The 19,620-nt window shown below is 42.8% G+C and overlaps 1 protein-coding gene across 1 annotated transcript; it reads right to left on the bottom strand.

The window, feature by feature from the left end:
* Positions 1–5,794: 5,794 nt before the first annotated feature.
* Positions 5,795–8,823, bottom strand: KCNE4 (potassium voltage-gated channel subfamily E regulatory subunit 4). The gene is made up of 2 exons (XM_079315070.1): positions 8,753–8,823; positions 5,795–8,343 (listed from the first exon to the last, which is right to left on the bottom strand). Exon 2 carries the CDS (start codon positions 8,315–8,317, stop codon positions 7,826–7,828), a length of 492 nt encoding a protein of 163 aa, XP_079171196.1. The 5' UTR covers positions 8,318–8,343; positions 8,753–8,823; the 3' UTR covers positions 5,795–7,825.
* Positions 8,824–19,620: the final 10,797 nt, after the last annotated feature.

The raw sequence follows: 19,620 nt of genomic DNA on the forward strand, positions 1-19,620 counted from the left end.
CTGCTGCTTTTGCAGAATGAAGCATAAAATGTCTCCTCTTGGTCTTCAAACCCTTTCCTTCAGTGTGCTGAGGGAAGCAGCCTCACAGAGCCAGTGGCACAAAAGCCATGGAGTCCCACACCAAGCTTGGTCACTCCTGCCCTGGGTTTGCATTTGAACTGGTGACCTGCAGCAGAAGTTAACAAATTCCGTGCCCCACTTTATAACAGGATAAATGAACACAATCCCCTGTGCTTCCAGGCCCTATAAAATTGATGGTAACCATATGTCAGTGTGTAGGGAAGCACGTACTGCACTGCTCAGGAGATGGTAACAGTCAGCATTAATGACTGCCAAGGAATAGAAAAAATCAAGTTCAACCTGACTTTAGTGCCTTAAGTTATGTCTTTTATGCAGTAAAGAAGAAGAAGGCAAGGATAGGCCTGAAAAAATAATTTCCCTGGGCTGCAGTCCTGTAGAAAAATGGTAGAAAAGGGAGAAAAGATAGGCACATCAAGAACACACAAATATAAGTACAATTATTGGACTCTCCCAGTTCAGACTGACACAGCTCTCAACAGAAAAATGAGGGGAAATTCACTGTCTGTCTAGATATCACAAAAAAATAAATACAAGGACTCAAAGAGTCTAGTACTCTCAGCTCCTGGGTTTCTGATATTTCCCTGGCACACATGAATCTCACAATTATTCCTATACAGGACACATTTAGTCCCAAAGCTCTGTCTATTCTATATGAATGTTTTGTACTCTTTCCACATGAATATAATGTTCTTGTTGTTCCTGATGACAGTACTTCGCAAGACAAACTAAAGGTCATGGAAGAGAAGCTGTGGAAATAATTCTTTTTTACTGACAGAAGAAATCCTGGGATCTATTAAATGTTCTTCATGAGTTTTATTACAAAACTAATGCATAAGGCACTGTGTAGATGTCTACACAAACAGTAAGTGAAGTACCTAGAGATCACCTGAAGCAATAAAAGCCTTGAACAGCCACCACTAAAGCAGCATTTTTCTTGCCACTGCAACATGATGAAGGTCAGTCCTTTCAGCAGCCATTTGACCTCTCTGAAGAAGTGAGCTGCATGATTATTTTAATCTGGTCTTGAATTCTTGATGAATACAGGAGGAAAAAAACCTTTACAGTGAGCATCCATCTGAGATACACGTCCTGGCCAAAGAGCAGCTAATTAGATATGGCTGAAGTTAATTAAGTTTAACACTGAGCAGATAGGCTCTGAGAAACAGAATGTGACAGGACTCTCACTGCTGTTTCCTCCAGTGGAGGCACAATGAGTTGTTTCTCAGTAAACAGGGGTAGATGCCACCATCACATCACCCACTGGCCCAGTGTCATTTCTTAGATAACACCCTTGTAACCAAAGCCAAGAGCATCCTTTGCTGTAAATCCTGTGCAGCTGATGAAAATTAACCCATATGCATTCAGTGCACATTCCCTAAATTTCCACAGTGCTCTCAGGCAGTGATGAGTGAGGAAAGCCAGATCTGGAGAAACATCCCAGTGGGGCTTGGGCTTCCAGCAGTCCCAGCAGTGCTCCCTGCTCTTACAAGTGTCCCCTGTTTCCCAGTGCAGTGGCAGCACAGTGCTGGAGGCTGGAAGGCAATTACTGACACTCAGTGGCTGCTGCTGCTGCCAGGACTGGCAGCTGCAATGGCAATTTTGTGGTATCAGGTATTTGTAAGGAAAATTATGGGAGGGATCTTCCATTAAGGCCTGGCAAGAGGCACCACAGGGGCTCTCCTGTGCTGTGTTCAACGCAGTCTGTGTGCTGCTGTAACACTCCATACCTATTGTTAAAAAACAGCAGCAGCATCAGTTTTTCTCTTCCTCTCTTCTCTTACAGGAAGCCTTGTTTCATCAGTTTATCCTGACCTGAGGAAAGAGAAAGGGGATGTACATCCTTAGAGGTGCACAGTCTGTATTTCCTCCTGAGGAGAAAGAGCCAGCTTTTGTGCATTGGCTAGGGGGGAATTCAAAACCACTTTGCTGTCTCACATCCTCTCACCTGCAGTGTTTAGCTGATGTTTTCATTGCTGGGATGAGACACAGCTGTCCCAGGGAGGGCTGGGCTGGAGACCAGCCCCACAGCAGCTGCTCCAGGGCCAGCATCCATAGCTGAGCTGCAGGGCCTGGAGGCATCACACGGCAGCTCCATCTGAACAGTGGAGTGCACACCAGAGGAAAATATTTAATTCTTTCACTGGTTCCTTCTCTATGGATAAACAACTCTCCTGCCTTTCCTCACTTTCTATCAGAGCTCAGCACTCTGAAATTCTCAGCATAGTTATCTTTCCATCAGCCTTAGGCAGGGAAGGTGTGCTCTTCTTTAAAGTTTATTAAAGGGAGTCTTGGCCAAAGCAAGTAATTTTCCAAAGTACAACAGTGAACCTGGAGCAGAAGGGGGAACTGAATTCAGTCTCCCATATCCCAGAACTACTGCCCTGCTCTCCAGCTGTCAACAAACAAAAACCCCTGTTTCATGGCTTCTGTGGGCCTGAGGAGGGATGAACTGAAATATTCCAAGTGCTAGAAATCTGCATTTGTTGCTCTTACTTAATACTACTGCTCCATCTAGTAGTATTAAAGAGGGTAAAAAAAAGTTGTTGTTCCTACATGGGCAAGGGTTTTGTATTTATGCCATATCTTTCATCTAAAATTCACAAGTATTTAATATCTATCAGAAACATCTCATGTTTTCACAGACAGCAATATAAGTAAAATATCAAAATATAAATAAAATAATCAAGAGAAGCACAGGAGAGCTGAAGAGATTAGTGAAGGATAGAGCTGGGAACACAGTCTGTGATGCATCATCCAGTTGCCTTTATTATCCTTTTTTAGTCACTTACTTGTGTGGCAAAAGCCTCAGCCTAACCTGACCTAGCACTAAGTAGACCCTACCCAAAACAAATTAAACTTTGAAAAAATGGTGCTCATTGTTTTTTTGATTATTTTCCATCTTCTTGCCCAGCTGAGCTGTTTACAGAAGTGTTAATGCACTAAGAAGGTGCAGCTATTTTTGGCTGTACACAGCAGGACCTGCAGAGGTGTGTGAAAATGGAAAAAGTACAAAAGTAAATCAACCAAATACACAGAGGCAAATATGATCAGTGCATGAAAACCAATAGCCTAAACAATTTTACTGATTTTATGCCTCTTAGATCCAACTGTTAACTCAGGAAGAAATCACCTTCCCACTAGGACAAGTTCTAAAGAGATTATAATGTGACCATGGTAAGTCAGAAAACAGGAGAATGTGGTCCAGCTCTGCCACAATTGCACCTGCACATCCAACTGTTCTGTGCTGTACCCACTTTGAGCATCTCTGAGAATACCCATTTTTTATGTGGTAGGGACTCCCATCTGAAATTTTTAGATGAAAATTAAAGTCAGATGGTTTTACCTCTTGGTAAAGGGGACCCCTTTTCCTCAAGCAGCACACATATCCTTGTCCAGCATCATGCACTGAGGGCCTAGAACAGAAATGACCGCTAGAATTTACCATTTCCTTTTTTTCCAACTCTCTGAGAATCGATTTGATTATTTCTGTGAATGTGGGCACATGTCTGAGAAAGGGACAGACTCAGAGAACCCACTGTGAGAAGGCCAAGCTAAGGAGGGAAGTTTTGCAATGTGCTGTAGCACATGAGGTTCCTGACCTTACCACCATCTGTGACCTGTGCTCTGGTCCTGGCAAAGTGGATTCTCTCATTAACCTTCCTTCTCTGGTTACCTTTCCCCTGGGCTAGAGCACAGCCATGCTGGTGGAGCTGGAGAGATGCTGTGCCTGGGGAAGAGATGGGTTCTGCATTCCTCCTTCATTAATTCAGCAAGAGATGGGTTCTGCATTCCCCCTTCATTTATTCAGCAAGAGATGGGTTCTGCATTCCCCCTTCATTTACTCAGCAGCTTCAGCCATTGAATGAGTAACAGGTGAGTCTGATCATGATGCACTGGTAGGATTTAGGACAGATCCTATCACAGATCCCAGCTGGTAACCTTGAGAGCTGGCATTTCTATTTACAGTAGGTCCTGGAGCCAGCCCATGTACACAGGCCACACGTGGCCATCTTCTCCTTTTCTCTCAAAGGGAGCATATGGCAACTACTGCAGACAATGTATGAAGTATAGCACTGCCAAGAAATGAGAACATAATTGCTGTGTTCTTTTAAAGAAGAATTCATTTGTAAAAAAATCATCTCCATGCAGTCAAATTACAGTCAATTATCATGACCTTCAAGCCAAGATCTATTAGCTCTCAATCTAACTTAGTTACTGAAGCACCCTGGAAATTTCATTCATTTTGGAAAAAACCAATATTATTACCTTTTACTACTTAGTAGTCAAAAGGATTTTGAAATGAAATTAATGGGAGCAATTTTTTTTCCTTCTGTCTGTAGCTTTTGAAGATTAGCAACATTTTATTGTGGAATAATAGCTACCTGTCAGTCTAGGGTCACTGGGCTGTCTTCAAAGCATCATTGCATATACATGCACCTAACTTTTATAGCTAAAATAGATTTTTTTTTTTTTCTTGTGCCATCAAAATACTGATTTGGACAAAGACAAATGCCTTAGGACAAAGGCAAATGAGAACTCTCTGCATGCTTTCTCCAACCCCAAAATCCAAGGATAGCTCCATCACAGTCTGCAAGAGGGTGGCCAGTTTTTGTGTTTGGTAGCTCTTTTCAGTGTAAATAGCCCCCAAAGCAGGTGGTGTTTCCCTTTATAGCAGCTCAATTCAAATCAAGACACTGCTGGGGTAAGCCAGCTCTGCGATCCATGCAGCAGAGCTGTAATTTACATTTTGTTCTGTTTGTCCCCCTATCCCCTGCGCTGTCAGATGTTCCCTGGCTCGTTGTGGTGTCACAGGGAGCCCTGGGGGCCCGGGGCAGGTGTGGGTAAAGTGGCAGAGGAGTGTTCTGGGCTGACCCACTGCCCAGGACACGCTGCTGCCCCGGGGACTGCGAGGCTGCAGGGAACACAGCCTGAGCCTTGGGCAGCTGCAGGTCCACTCCTGACCAGGCCAGGGTTATTTAATAGGCAGTGAGGGAGGAGAGCAGAGCACAGGGGAGCCTGTTGTGTGGGAAAGAGAGCAGATAGAACTATTTAGCAATCTGATTTTTGAAGCAACCTCAAGTTACCTCGTGCAAGCAGGTCTTAACCGGGGCTGGTGAATCTCCACACGTAATTCAACAGATTTAGGGAAGTTCAAAGTTGCCTCTAAGCATTAATCCCCTTCTTAGGGAGGCAGATTCTGTAAACCCCCTCTCTACATAACTGGGAGTGAGAAAGCAGCAGTGAGACCCAGGCTCAAGGCTTGTGACCAGGCCAGCTGTGTGCCATGGCCAAGCAGTGCCAACCCAGTGGGATCACAGATCTGAGTCCATAACCTCAACCCTAGCCCACTTTGTTTGCTACAATGCAAACCTAACTCTGAAACTCCAAATGCAAACATGTCCAGAGGCTGATCAACCAACTCAAGTTTCCATAGCAGTTTTGCCAGCCTCCCCAGTGCCTGCCCAGCACCCCCAGGTCTTTGCAGAAGAGTAACCCTGTGGCCCTGCTTGCACACACTCACCACCTGAGCATGCTGCCCAACATCCAACAGGGACCCAAGGTGGATTTGGGCCACCTGGCTCAGCTCAGGATGCTGCAGTACTGAAAAGCTCAAGGAATCATTTTGAAAAGAGGCTGAGAAAAGGATCCTGCAGGAATTGTGCCCATTCTCGTTACTGGGAATCTAGTTGACGTAGTGAGCAAACATGGAGACTTTTCCAGGAAATGTGTTTCTTTATTTAAATAAAATTAGTGCCAGTAGAAACAATAAACTTTAAATACATGAGACAATTATATACAACTCGATGTTAGAAATTATATACATCAGTTTTTTACAGATACAAATACATTTATACCAAAAAGTAAGGACGGAGGAGAAAGCAATGGAAAATGTGACAACTTGCACATGTCAGTCTCATTTGGAAAGTTTCAGGATTCAAGTGATTCCAGGCAAAGTGCCAAACTTAATTTGGCTCCTTTCAAACTTAAAACAGCCCCTTTTAGAGTAAATCTACCAAAAAGCTTTATATGGTCTGATCCAAAGTTCAGTGAAGTCGATGGAAAAACTCCTGCTGCCTTCAGCGTGCCCCAGCCAGGCCCTTTGTGAGCACAATGGAGCCTTTGTTGTGCTGTGCCTGGGGAGAGACAGCCATCCCTGATCCCTGCATCCCATTAACCCTCTGAGCCCTCCCCAGCAGAGCAGCAGCACAGCTCATCTGGCCTCACTCACTGCTGCTGCTCAGCATTCATGCTTTTCGAGCTGTCTCTCAAGCTCCAATGCCAGTGGATAAATCACAGAGCTATTTTAGTGCAGGAAATACGTGGAGACATTTTGCAAATATTTTGCTGTGCAATTCTTTAGATTCAGGCTCTTCAGCCCTCATGCTTCAAAACTAATTAAAACACTGTAATAAGTTATTATAAAATAATAATGATTGAAATATTAATTTTCTTCTTTGTGTTAATTTTTACTTCTTTTAAAAGTGCAATAATTTAGCAACAAATTTCATGAGCATTTGAAAAATGTCACAGTACCATTAAACTGGGGAAGGGGTAAGTCTGTGGTGGTTTTAAAAACCAGTTACTAATAGGTTTTTAGAAATGCATGTGTCACATGTGAGTTGATTTTAAAAGAGATGTAACACAATGCTTACCTACACTGGCTTAAATAGAGCAGAAAGTTTAGATTCTTTATTGATGCAAATGGGTACGATTGTACTGACCTTAAATAGAGAATTTAACTCCAACAGAGAAGCACAAAATCTTGTTCTGGTCCCTGACTCAGCTGATGATTTCAGTGGGGCCAGGAATCCACCCTTGCTAGGTTAAATTCTGATCACAATTCCACCTATTTTTCAAGGGGGTGTAACAGAGCAGCATCTGTTTGAGCCTTTCTACATCTTGCAGCCTGTCACAAAGATCTTTTAACATCTCCTTTAACCTACAGATCTTTGCCTTTAGAGACCAAATGTACACATCTTTAAAAAATACAAAAGCAAAAAACTCAACCCCCTTCCCTGTTAGCAACTCAGTCACAGGCTGGATTGCAGCAGGAGATGGTGAACCTGACCCAACCACTACAGGTACAATTTGAGCAAAGACTCAGATAAATGTCATGGGTCTGAAGCCAGGCTTTACAAACTGCACAGGAACTCAGTGCCTCTTTTTTACTGCCTTGTCTTTCATTCTTTCTGTACCTTAAGTCAGTCTCCAGCCATGCTGCAATCTCTCTTCAAGTACAGCATCAACAAATTTTCAGCTTTCAAAGCCTCATTGAGCAGATGTGCTGTTGGCTGTGGTTTGTCATAAGAAAAACACAGTAAGAGTATTCCTAGTCTATCACAGCTTTGTGTGAATGAGCATTACCCATCATCTTTAAGAATCAGGCATTTGCATGAGGGTAACTTCCCCAAACATTTCCCAGATATTTACAGAATTCTGAAATATGCAGAGACATGCCAGTAATAATTACCTCCTTAGAAATACATATATATTCACCACATTCTTAGCTTTCATAGCAAGAAATAATAATGGAAAAATTAAAATTAAGCAACCCAATTATGTGCAAGTTACACTTTGCAGTTGGGTACCACTGCTTCCTTGTCCTGCCAGCTCTCAGGAACACCTTGGGCCCAGAGCACAGATACCTGTCCAGAGTTCATTGGAGAGCAGAAAAGCAGAGCCACAAGCTCTCGGCAGGAGCTCCAGTCACACTTTGGCACTGAGCAGGGGAGCCCTGCGAGTGCTAGGAGTTCTTGTGGATGTTTTCCACAGAGCCCTCGCTGCTGCCGTTGAGGGGCGTTTCTGACACTTCCCCCAGCTCAGAATCCAGCACTTCCTCCTGGATGGTGAAGTGCACGTCTGGGGAGGAGGACTCGGAGCTGACGCTGCTGCCCTCCATGGAGCAGATGGCACAGGACAGGGATGGCACCATGCTCTCCTGCAGCATGTTCAGCATCATGGGCAGCTGCCCCGACTTCAGCCCGGCCACCGCCGGGAGGGGCTTCACAGCTTCCCCCCATTCTCCCTCCTCGTCTTTGTAGAGCAGAAGCAAATTGGATGACTTCTCTTTTCTTTTGGATTTCATGTAGCCAAGCATTATTCCTATCAGGAAGATCCCGTAGAAAGACATGACAATCAGAATGTAAAAATACTCGTTGCTGCTGTTCTTCTCTGTGCTGGGGGATTCAGCATCAAGCATAGGTTGGGTCACATTTGCATGGTCCATCTTCAGCATGGAAAGTGTTTTACCACAGCTAAAGCCTAGAGGAGAATGTAAATGGATATGAAATGTCAAGCTTCAGAGCAAAGGTGTAAAAGAAACACCTGGAAAAACATTACCCCAAACTCTTCCTTATTCCTTTATTGTAAGTTTGCAAACCCCATGTCTGATTGAAACTCTCAGTCTGTTATACCTCTGCATTAGTAAGTGAATGAACTCTAATTCAGATACAGAAAACATTAAAGGAAAGAAAACACATAATATTAAATTATCTTGGTTCAATGCTGAATTATGAAACCCCCAATCCACATGATTAAAGAAAGAAAACTATATAGAAATTCTCTGCTAGGCACTTTAACATAATTTTTGCTACTTGATCATGGTGGGGGAAAGTTAGAAGTATTATTTGTTCAGTGGTGCAGAAAAAAAAAAAATCAAAAAGCAACTTACGCCAGTGTGCAAATAATTCCTCCTTTTGCAAAGCTCAAGAGACCTTTCCTCTACCAAATGCCGGGGGTTCTGAAAACTTTCCTCTGCTGCAGTTGGAATAAATAGCTCTCAAGAAATGTTTCATCACGTGTTTTAGAGGCACAGTTTATAATAGTTTTGTGTTGGAGTCAACAGATGAACTTGAAGGATTGCAGTTCAACCCACTGAACTCTTAACAGCTGTGAAAAGAAAGAGTTGGGAATTCAGATTTTACTCTTTCCTAACCAGTTCCACACTGGCTCTTTCAGCTTGTGAATCTGCTCCTTTAACATTCCATTTGCTAAATCTGACCTCTTACCCTGAGAGCTGCTACAGAGAATGGAAAACCTGCAGATCTTTATTCTGTGTTTGTTGCAACATGTGGAAAAATACACATGTGAATTTTATATTAGACACTACCAAATTATTTACATGTCTGCTATACACAGTCTTCTCTAAAGAGACAGGGGAGGAAATAAGTTTACTTTGATCAGGACTAGTGACAAAGCTTTAGAAAGTGTGTGCACAACAAAGTGCTGGCTTTCAACTCGTGCTTCAGCTCCACCTTGCCACCAGGTGAGGGGCTGGGCAGAACTGGGCCCTGAGAATTGAGTGAGTTTTGGATGGAGAGGTGCTTTGCTGCCTAGCTTTGGGCACCAGAGCAGCAGCTGCGGGATGTAGGTCCTGCACACACTCAGTGGAAGGGTGCAGACTCCTCCAGGGAGCAATTTGGAGATCCTGGAGTTTGCAGCTGCCGTCTGCATCCAGAGAAGCAGCTAAGAGTTAATGCTGTGTGCATGATATTGTGTCTAAATAGAGGCCAGGGCCACAGAATTAAGTACAAAGGGACATTAGCAGTTCCTGGGCAGAGGGATGCTCTCTGAGCACTGCTGCAGGCTGCTGGGAGGGCACTCAGGATGCAGCCTGGGCTGCAGAGCCCACAGAGTTCCCAGTCATCAGCTCAGTGGCACAGGAGGCTCTGAGACCCCTTCCCAACACGTAAGCAGAGCCCAGGCCATGGGAAGAAGGAGGCCCAGCTTGCACCTTAGGGATTTCATTTCCTTATCCTCTCCATCCCCATTCTTCACACACAAAGCCCAATTAGTCAGGGCCCACATGTGAATGTCACCCCTTCTGCAAAGCTTCAAGGATGTTTATGTAACAGAACACTCCACTTCCAGAAAGCAGTAGACTGGTGCTGGAGTTTCCCAACGGTAGGTCTGGGTTTTTTTCCCTGCAGTCACTTGTGGATTCTTTGCATAGACAGCAAATTCTTTTTCAAACTCTGCCCTTACAATCCCTCTGAGGTAAAGGCAGATAGGATTAACTTCTCTTCACATGTAGGAAAAGGCAAGAAAGAGAAGTTAAGCAACTTCAGATGTGGTGGAGCATTCGAGAAAAGACAGAATTGTATCTGTGTTTGGAACCAGCATTTTCCATCATTTCTCTGAACAATTACAGAAAGAAAGGAAAAAATTACATTAGCCAGATTGCCCTCTCTGCACCTTAAAATAGAGGATCCTCCCTTTAGGATGTTGGTTTTATCTCCCTGTGCATTCCCATGTGATAGCTCAGGAGCTGTTGATGTTGGACTAATGTCTACTGGGATTTCATCTGACAGAATCTGTCTGCAGCACCAGCTTGCCAAGTCTGAATTCTTCTTCCCTGTTCCCGACAAATTACCGAGCAGGCAACAAGAGCATATCCACTGTGGGCTAAAGCAGAACCCAGAGCAAGTCTCTGGATTTTCTAGGTAACTTTAGAAATATTCACTTCACAACATTCTCAGCGCCATGTGATATCTGCCCTCCCCATTCAGCTCTGGAAATTTGGGGTTTGAAAATTTAAAGACAATGTGTCAGATTTTAGCAATGCCTACTCGTGCAGGATTTCCACAGACTCGTGAGGAAGTGCCTTGCATTGTTGGGTCAATGAAAAGTGGCTCAGCACAAGGAGAAATCCTCTCTCTCTGCCCATGAAACCCTCTTGGAAGTTGCTTGATCCTAGGAACAAGACCAACTAAAGTCTGTCATCAGTGTCCCCACTGAGCTGGACACAAAGGCTCCTCCAGAGGCACGGACACCCCAGGGCTCCCAGCAGTGAGCCAGCAGAGCAGGGCAGCCCAGCCCTTCTGTAGGCACCTGTGTGTGCAATTAGAACCCTTTATTTCCTCCAAACCTTCATACTCTTCATCTAGGTGAAGCTCTGTACAAAATTACCAAGAAAAACTGGAGCAGCCAACAGGAATACAGGAAGACTGCTCAGGTACATCCATAGGTTTATGCAATTCCCCAGAAGTTTAACTGAAAGATGACTGGATTGCATAATTCTGCAGTTATTGACGAAAACTCTTCCCAACTATGTTTACTTTGGCTAGCTGATGATATCTCTTCTCCATCTGTTAGCCCATGGTTCTTAAAAACAGTTTAATTTTAAAAAGGTCTGCAAGGAATTCCCAAGCCTTCTATAGACATGAAGAGGAGGGATAGCAAGACACAGGGGAATACCCACCTGAAAAACATATGCCACTTGCTTACTAATGTCATCAGTCAGCTTTCTCAAGGTACACTCTGTAAAACTATATTTTGTCTTACAAAAAGACCCAGAAAATTAAAAATTTGAGTTCTAGTTTTGTGTTTTAAAATTATATTTGCTGCAAATTATATTGTAAAGCCATTGATCACAGCAAAAAACTTGGCTAATTTGAAATTACTTATTAAGTTAAGCTTGCTAGTTACTTCTTTTTTGATGTCTCTTTCTTCCTTCCTTTCAGATCAATTCTTTTCCCCAAACTTCACAGAGTTTTCCCTGAAATTCCACCTGCACATCTCTTATGCTTTCAGCAATTGGCTCTCACGTGTTCCCCTTCTTTGCACACATCCCAAACAAGGCCATAACATCTAAGAATAATACCCATGCTCCTGCTACCACCTTCCACATTCCCCCTCTGGAAAACATTCAGGCCAATAAAGCAGAGCAACTGCCAGGCACTCCAATAATGAAAAGGTCACAACATAGTTGTTGATGCCAGATTTTCTTTCTCAAGGTCCCTGTCTCCTAGAGAGCCTTTTGTGGCAGCAGCCTCCGTCACCAAAGGACGCAAGCCTTGAGGCTTGAGGCATCCCACGGGGCAGGAATTCACAACATGGCTTAAGGGATCATAGAATGTGAGCCCTTTCTCCAAATAAAAATTTGAGGACAGGCAGAAAACTGAACAAAGACAGAATCTATTATGAAGACAACATGAAACCTCCTTAGAGACCCAGATGACTCCGCAGGCTGCCATGGAAAATATATGCCTAACCCTTCATTACAGGCATAATCCATGGTCTGATGCTGCATTTATCTTTCTTGCCCCAGTTAATGAGTTAATAAGACTAAAGACACCAAACAGCTGTTAAAGGGCCAGCTCCTATGGGAAGCTGAGCCTGTTTGAGGAGTATTTGCTGACAGTACCACTCTAAAGAGTATCCAAGTATGTGCTTTTTTAGAGTTATCACATGAAAAAAAAAAAAAAAAACAGAAAAGAGAAAACAGGAAGGACAGAGTAGTTGGGGTTTTTCTTCTTGCACATGTACACTTAGTGGAAGTAATGTTTGGTAATTTACTGCGGGGGAGAAAAGGGAGGGAGCATTTTGCCAAGCAAGTATGAAATTATTTTTGATTTAGACCTTCCAGACACTACAGTTGGCAAAGAACAACCAACCAATGGTGATCAAAAAGATGGTCAACATACTTCCCTCAGATATATTATTTCAATTAAAGTTGGAGCTGCTTTTGAGACCATAAAGGAAGATATGATAAAACAGATGTTGCTGGTCCTGACCTCATCTTGTGTTTAAAAACCTGCCACGCTGAGAGGTACACACTGACTGTCAGTCCTGCTGCAAAGCACACACCTCACTGAGGACCTGAGCCAAAGCTACTGGCAGTGCCCCTCCTAAAACCAACAGCAGTACCTGCTCCCTTCCAGTTCTGTGCAGCTCAGTGAAGCCTGTGAGTGTGCTGGAATAAAAGCCAGTTCAAAAGCAGCAGTACACTCATTCCCAGAGCAGGCAATGAGGGGCAGGAGCAGCACAAGCCACATGCCTCCCCACTATTAAGTGTAATAACAGTATGAAATTTATGAGCTTTACTACGTGCTCTTAACGCTCCCATGCCTCATCAGTTCAGCCACTTCAGTGAAATTAATCTAATAATATCTACAAATTTCCTGTGCTGGCAGGCACATGGTGGCATACTGGCAGAACACCACCCAAAAAGGCAACAACCACTGTGTCCCTAAGCACAAGGGCTGGGCTGGCATTTGAGCCACTCACACATGGCTCTTAAGTTCTGTGTCATTTTCCATCACTCTCCCTTATTTTTCATACTGCACAAATAGATGACATTCTTCATAAACTTGACACAAGCAATTTTTAGAGGAAGATGGCAATTTTCTCAGTGTCATCCATAATATACTGTGTTGCCAACTGGATGCCAAATGGGAGTAATGGTCTGATCTGTTATTAACTCTAAAAAACTTTGTAAAATGCTACAGCTCTGCCTTGTTACCTTACACCTTTCACTGGGGAAAATTTGCAAATATAACTCCAGAAGAGGCATGCATCAGCCTTCTCTCCAATTTCAGAGTTTGGTTTGCTTTAATTCAAATTTTATTTAACCTTTGTAGCAGAAACATATTCATGAAACTTGAAATTTCTCAGGCCTTCTCTGCACACAGGGCAGCAAAATAATATTTGAATGAATAGAATCAAATACAGGGTTTAGCTGCATCTCACAGCCAAGGTGACCATCTGCACTCACAGTCTCAGCTCTAGCAGTGACAAGAGATTTCCCAGAAGCCTTGTCTGGGGAGTGCAATTGCTCTCCAAGCACACAACAAAGGTCTGTAAAGGCAAAATGATTTCAGATCCTGAGATGACAAGCAACAGAAAACCTCAATGATAGCTGTAATAACAGTTCAGACTAAATTTAGCATGTACTGTAATGTTGTGAGAGTCTTGGGGTTCTGGAGAGGCATTGCTTTCCAGCCTCTAAACTGAATTTCAGAAAGCCAGGAGTGAATGGAAACAGTGGAAACAGGTAACTCTCATGATAGCAATAAGAAGAAATTATGTTCAAAAATACAAACTTTTCAGTGATTAATATGAGAATCTCAGTTCAAAGTCATCACAGCCTCAATTCTCTCTCCTGTAGCTAAGACAAGTTACAAAGTTCTTTTATCAACATAGATTTCCATGCAAGAAAATGAAATCTATACTTCACATTACCTTACCCTTTTCCTTTGATGTGACACAGTGAATGCAGTGATGCTTAATTTGAATTTTTTTTTCCTTTACTTTTTCTTCTGCAAAATATAATTATCTGTTGGATGCAATACATTTAAAAACAAAAGGAACTCAAAGCTTACTTTGCTTCTGAAGTCAGATTCAGCTGCTCTGTATGGCTCAACTGTATTCAATGTTATTTGCATCTATCTGGATTCAAAACAGCAAGCAAAATACAAAATTCTGGATGCTACCAAAAAAAAAAAAAATCAAGAGCCTTCTAATGTGATTAACAGTGTTTAGGAGAAATTCACCGACAAATCCAAACACACAATTTTTTTCTCTTCAGCAAAGAGAGAGCTCTTGCTCTCCCAGCTATGGAAAGGTCCTTATTTAGGTCCTTATTTAGGTCCATTCATTCTCCCTGAAGAGCTTTTATCTCTAATCTGCTCAGAATTAGCACTTTGATTCACATTAGTAAAGGCTTTTCAACTACAAATTTTAGATAAAGGGGTATGTATTAATATTTCCAGGGCTTTTGAAAAATTCCTCTGCATGCAGCATGAAGATCTGGTTTTTTTTTCTTTTGTTAATTTTAAGACTTTCTATGACAAGAGAAATTCAGCAATGCCAGTAATTGCTGAGCATAAGAAATAAAGGGGACAAAACCAAAATATTCAAGTGCTCAACTTGAACTCTCACCTGACTACAGATCATAAATTAAAGATCATTGGAAATGTTAAGAGGTGCTTGCTCAGAAAGCTTAAGCAGACACTGATAAACATCTAGCTGTCCAGTTAAACACAGCCAGAGATCAAATAGGAAAGCATGCATTCATTTCCTGTGCCAGGAGACATTTTATTACAATGGATTCACATCAGCTGGGACCCTGCTGCCTTTTGGAGTGGGAGCAGCTGCACATCACCTGCTGTACTTAGACAAGTTCTTGTCTCAGCCCAGGTAATCTCTTCCTCCTCCTCAGTTCTGTGGCCTATGGGGAAGCCCAGCATGGCAGGGTCATTTTGCTTTAAGCTTTTTAGAAAAAATGACATTTGGAAGCCAAGGAGAAGAGGAGAGCAGGATTCTCTCTCATGAAATAAATAAGGGAATATTCACCCATGCAGTGACTTCACTTGCCAGGTTCAGAGGTGTAACCATTCTCAAAGTTGATCACATTTCAAAGAATTTGAGAAGAAAAACAGACAAAAATTTAATCTTGAGGGAAACCAGAGACTCTGAAATCAGCTCCTCCTTAGTCCTACTAAACCACAGCATTGCAGGTTTAGTTTTCATACATCAAGAAATGGTAAAGACATCAACATCTGCCTCAGACACACCCAGAGCTCCCACTGAATCCAGCAGGATTAAGTGAGTTCTAGGAATACAGCTGCTAATACAAAGCAGGGTACCAGTCTGGCTTCCAACATGGTCTGTGTCTATTTTCTGCCTTAAGATTAAAGTACCTGCCAGTGCTAAGGGGTATTTTATATCAAGTTCTAACACTGCTCTTGAAAACACAGCATTTGAAAGGGAATGGAAACAGAGGGAGATCATCGTGGCATTTCCTACAAGAACATTTCCACCCCTTTAGGAACTCACACCATACAGAGACTATTTCCCAGTGTCACAGTGATCTTACATCCTCCTGAGGACAGAAAACACATCCAGGGGGAGATTCACTTTCCTCTCCCAGAAACAGGTGCAGAGCAGAGATGAAAGGAACAGAGAATATTATCACAGTAGCACACATCCAGCCCAGCCAAAGTGAAAGCACTTGCAGAGCCTTAGAGGAACAACTCACACTTTTTTTCATTGTTATTTCTTCCAATCCTGCAAAATCACAAGGAAAGAAGCAGCCCATCCTTGTTTCACAGCCATGTCAGAATAACATCCCAGGTCACTGTGACCTTCAGTGCTTGTGAGATTTTCGTTTTCACATGAATACCAGATGTTGAGCCCTCTCCCTCTGACACTCACTTTTCTACAACATCAGGGGTTCTGCATCATGTGCATTTGTAGCACTCCCTCTGAGTTTTGGTTGTGAAACCTCCATATTTAACTGTAGTTGTTACAACAAATATCCATTAATTTCAGCTCTCAACCCTGTTGACCTAAATCTTCATGGGATTTCAAACACAGCTTAGATTACATCACTGCTGTTCTCTACAGCAGTCCCCTTTCAAGCTGAAGCAACTAAGATAGCACTTCAGTTTGATCTATTACATCTTGGCATCTGTTTGCTGTATTCACTTTTTAGAGCACTCACTTTTTAAAATACTCAGAACAGCTATTTGTATACTTATTCCAAAAGTCTGCTTTGGAAACACAGCAAAAGGAACAAAATAGCAATCTGGGGTGTAAGGAGCATCAATAGGATGAACCCCAGGTGTACAGCAAAGAGGGCAGAAAGTACACAAAAGAGGCAGCAACAGCTCATGCATCCCCTCCAAAGGGAGGGATTCTGCAAGGCAGAGGAAGGAAAGCAGTCAGATGTGATCTCTGAAACCTGAAATTTGTTTCAGTATTTTGGTATCAGTCCTCATAGCTGTGAGTGGGCAGAGAAAGGGTCCCTAAATGCATAATGTAGAGAAGGGGTTGTAAGCAATGCAGGACCATGCCAGTTCTAACAGGGCAGGATCCCTTTCTTCTTAACTGTTAGGAAAACTTTATTTCCTTCAGTTAACACAAGCACTTCTAATCCAGCCTTGCTGGTGGAGTTTGAATAATCTAATCCTCCACTCCCAGGACCTTGGATGATGTAATATTACCCAAGGTTAACATTATCCCTGAACCTCCCCCATACCTTCTGCTTGAAAGACATTTGGAAAAGCTTCCCAGAGACCTGGAAAAGCCCAAGGAGAAGCCCTCCTGACATCTCCTTCCTCACTGCTGTGAGTGGCCACCCTGCAGGTCAGGTACACCCAGGGGATGTACGTGGCATCAAACTGAGCAAAGAGTGCAGCTCCTGGGAATCTCTGCATATTCCATGCTGGTGTGGGCCCACACCACCATGGAAAACTGCCCTGTGGGGAGCAGAAACAGGGGAGAGAGCACACATCAACAGTGCAACAAGGCTGGCCAAGGAAATCCAAATTAAATTCCCATACGGGTTATTAAAAAATGATACCAAAGAAAAGAAATTTAGCAACATAAAGATGTCTACTCTAGGCAGGGGTGGTTTACTTGCAAATAATAAAATAAAAAACAAACAGAGGGGATGTATTTTTCAAATGCATTTTATATCTCAGTGGGCAGACCTGAAAGAATTTTGTTAAAGCAGAGGTAACCATTGTTTTGATGGAATTGTGCTTTCAGAACTTAGGGGAAAATGCTCTCTTCCTCTCTTGGCTGCTTGTAACATGTGAATAATCAGCCCAAAGTAAACAACATGTGGTCTTGTGTGGTCTTTTCATATGAGGTTGGTATTACACTTGAAACCAGGAAGTGACAGGAACTGAAGATACAGATACAGAGATCTTGTGCTTTCCCAAGAAGCTCTGGAAATGCAGTGCATTTCAAGGGAAAAATCATTCCCATTGCAGATGGGAAATGTAAAAAAAAAAAAAACCTAAACACATAAAATGAATAAATATTTCTTTGAGTCATATAACTAAAGAATTTTGTGTAGCCTTATTTACAACATTTCCTGACTCTTTCGTGAGCATTTCAATGCCCCAGTGTCACTGAGTACCAATCAATTCTTAAACTGAAGTGTTTAAGGAGTTCCTGAAAGCAACGTAACTGCTGCATTATTTGCAATATAGTCCTTGATGTGTGGTTGCTCACATAAATCATCCACTTAGGGAAGAGAAGCAGTGCTCTGGCAGAGGAAGGCTCAGCACAGCAGGGTCTGTGCTCCCCTTGCTCCTGCACTGCAGGTAATGAGTGCATTAGCTGCTCTCTTCAGCAGGGCTCCTGGAAGAATGATGAGTGTTTAACATGCTGCTGCCCATTTTCACACCTATAAGGGGTGTGGAAGGCTTGTGTTGGTTTTCTGAACTGCTGCTTGCTCACCCAGCCCCACATGCCCTGTCTCCTCCCAGCATGGTAGGGGATGCACACCAAGCATCCAGCCCCAGAGTTTTCCACCTGCCTGCTCCCTTTCCCTACCCCAAAACCTCTCTCCCATGTGACCTATCCATATTCCCATCAGTCCAGCCCTCCCTCTGTATGTTTTGACCTCCACCCTGCCCAGCCATTCAATCCAGCTCAGCCAAAGCCCAGGAGAGGTTTGCTCCCTCCAGGCACCTCACAGGGTTTGGCAGTGTCCCTGTGTCCAGGGCTCAGCTTCTGCTCTGTGGAGTGCAAAGGCAAGAGGACACAGAGCTCATACACAAAATCCTTCCTCTGTGAGCTGAAAATGCAAACTGGAAACCATTGCTTTGAGTGCTGGCACTCATCTGGTCCTTGACTTCATTTCTGGGCTTACCACCTTCTGAGATAAACATCCTGTCATCTTCTCCCTCTGTGACTCTTGTCCCTCACCTTTGATTTCTCCCAAGTTATCTCATTTTCACCATCAGGCCTTCAAAAAACAGGTTGCCAAAGAATCTCATTAGAACCCCTCTAAAATCAACCTACTATCTTATAGTAGTAGGGTGGGAAGTGAGATAGAAAATGATTTTCAATAATACTGAAATACTATGAAAAATACTAGTATGCACTCAGCATCACATCCTTATACTTGTCCATGCTTTCTGTGTCTTTTCTCTGACATTACTGGCTATAAACACAATGTGTCATATCAAACCAAATTGCTGTGTTTAGACTGGGGCAGGACTGTGTTTTCCTGAAGCAAAGCAGCTCACATTTTCCTGACCCTGAATAGCAATCACACCCCATACATTGTGAAGCACTCTGGCTGGGACAGCTCTGCAGGGTTCCCAAGTGCTTTCCCAATATCTCCCTCCAAGAAAGAGCTGCCCAAACCACTTCCTTCCTTCTCCCCAAAGATAAACTTTCCTTGCCAGATTTCCTGGGGCGCTGCTCAGCTCCTTGCTCCCCCCAACTCCAGCACTGGGGCTGGTGCAAGTCACATTCCAGGAATGTTTCCACCTCCTAACTCTCCTCCTATTCCTCAAAGTCCACCCATGCTTAGTCAGATATTTTTACTTTAAATAGTTGCTCATTCAAAAGCAGAGAAGGCTGCATCTATTCTGGAAGGTTCCTTGCCCAGATCCTTGTTGCCTGGTATATCCCATTAGGATTGGAGCACAGACCAAGAAAATATTAATCTGAATTCATTTGACTTTGTAAATAACAGAATTAAATGAAAAAGTGAATGCAGATTTAGCAGCATTAGGATTAGCTAGCAGCATAAGCAAAAAAAGAACAATGAAAAAACTCATTCAATTTTTTTTTAAAGCCAGTTCTTTGGGATTAAGGAGTTTTGACAATTAAGCTTTATGATTTGCTGCTGAATCAACTAGCAAGTCAAATTATGTCATTATTTTTTCCTAAACCCAAGCATTAACCAAGATAAAACAAAAAACTAAACAAAACAAAACCTAAAATAAACTCCAATAAATGCTTTGGTTTATTATAAAGTGTATTTTTTTTTTTAATATCAGGATCTGAAGA

Source organism: Erithacus rubecula (assembly GCF_903797595.1).
Source record: "Erithacus rubecula genome assembly, chromosome: 11".
Taxonomy (NCBI): domain Eukaryota; kingdom Metazoa; phylum Chordata; class Aves; order Passeriformes; family Muscicapidae; genus Erithacus; species Erithacus rubecula.

What these genes read in the sequence shown, in the direction of transcription:
- KCNE4 (XM_079315070.1), bottom strand. Translation starts at nt 8,317, where the DNA reads ATGCTGAAGATGGACCATGCAAATGTGACCCAACCTATGCTTGATGCT.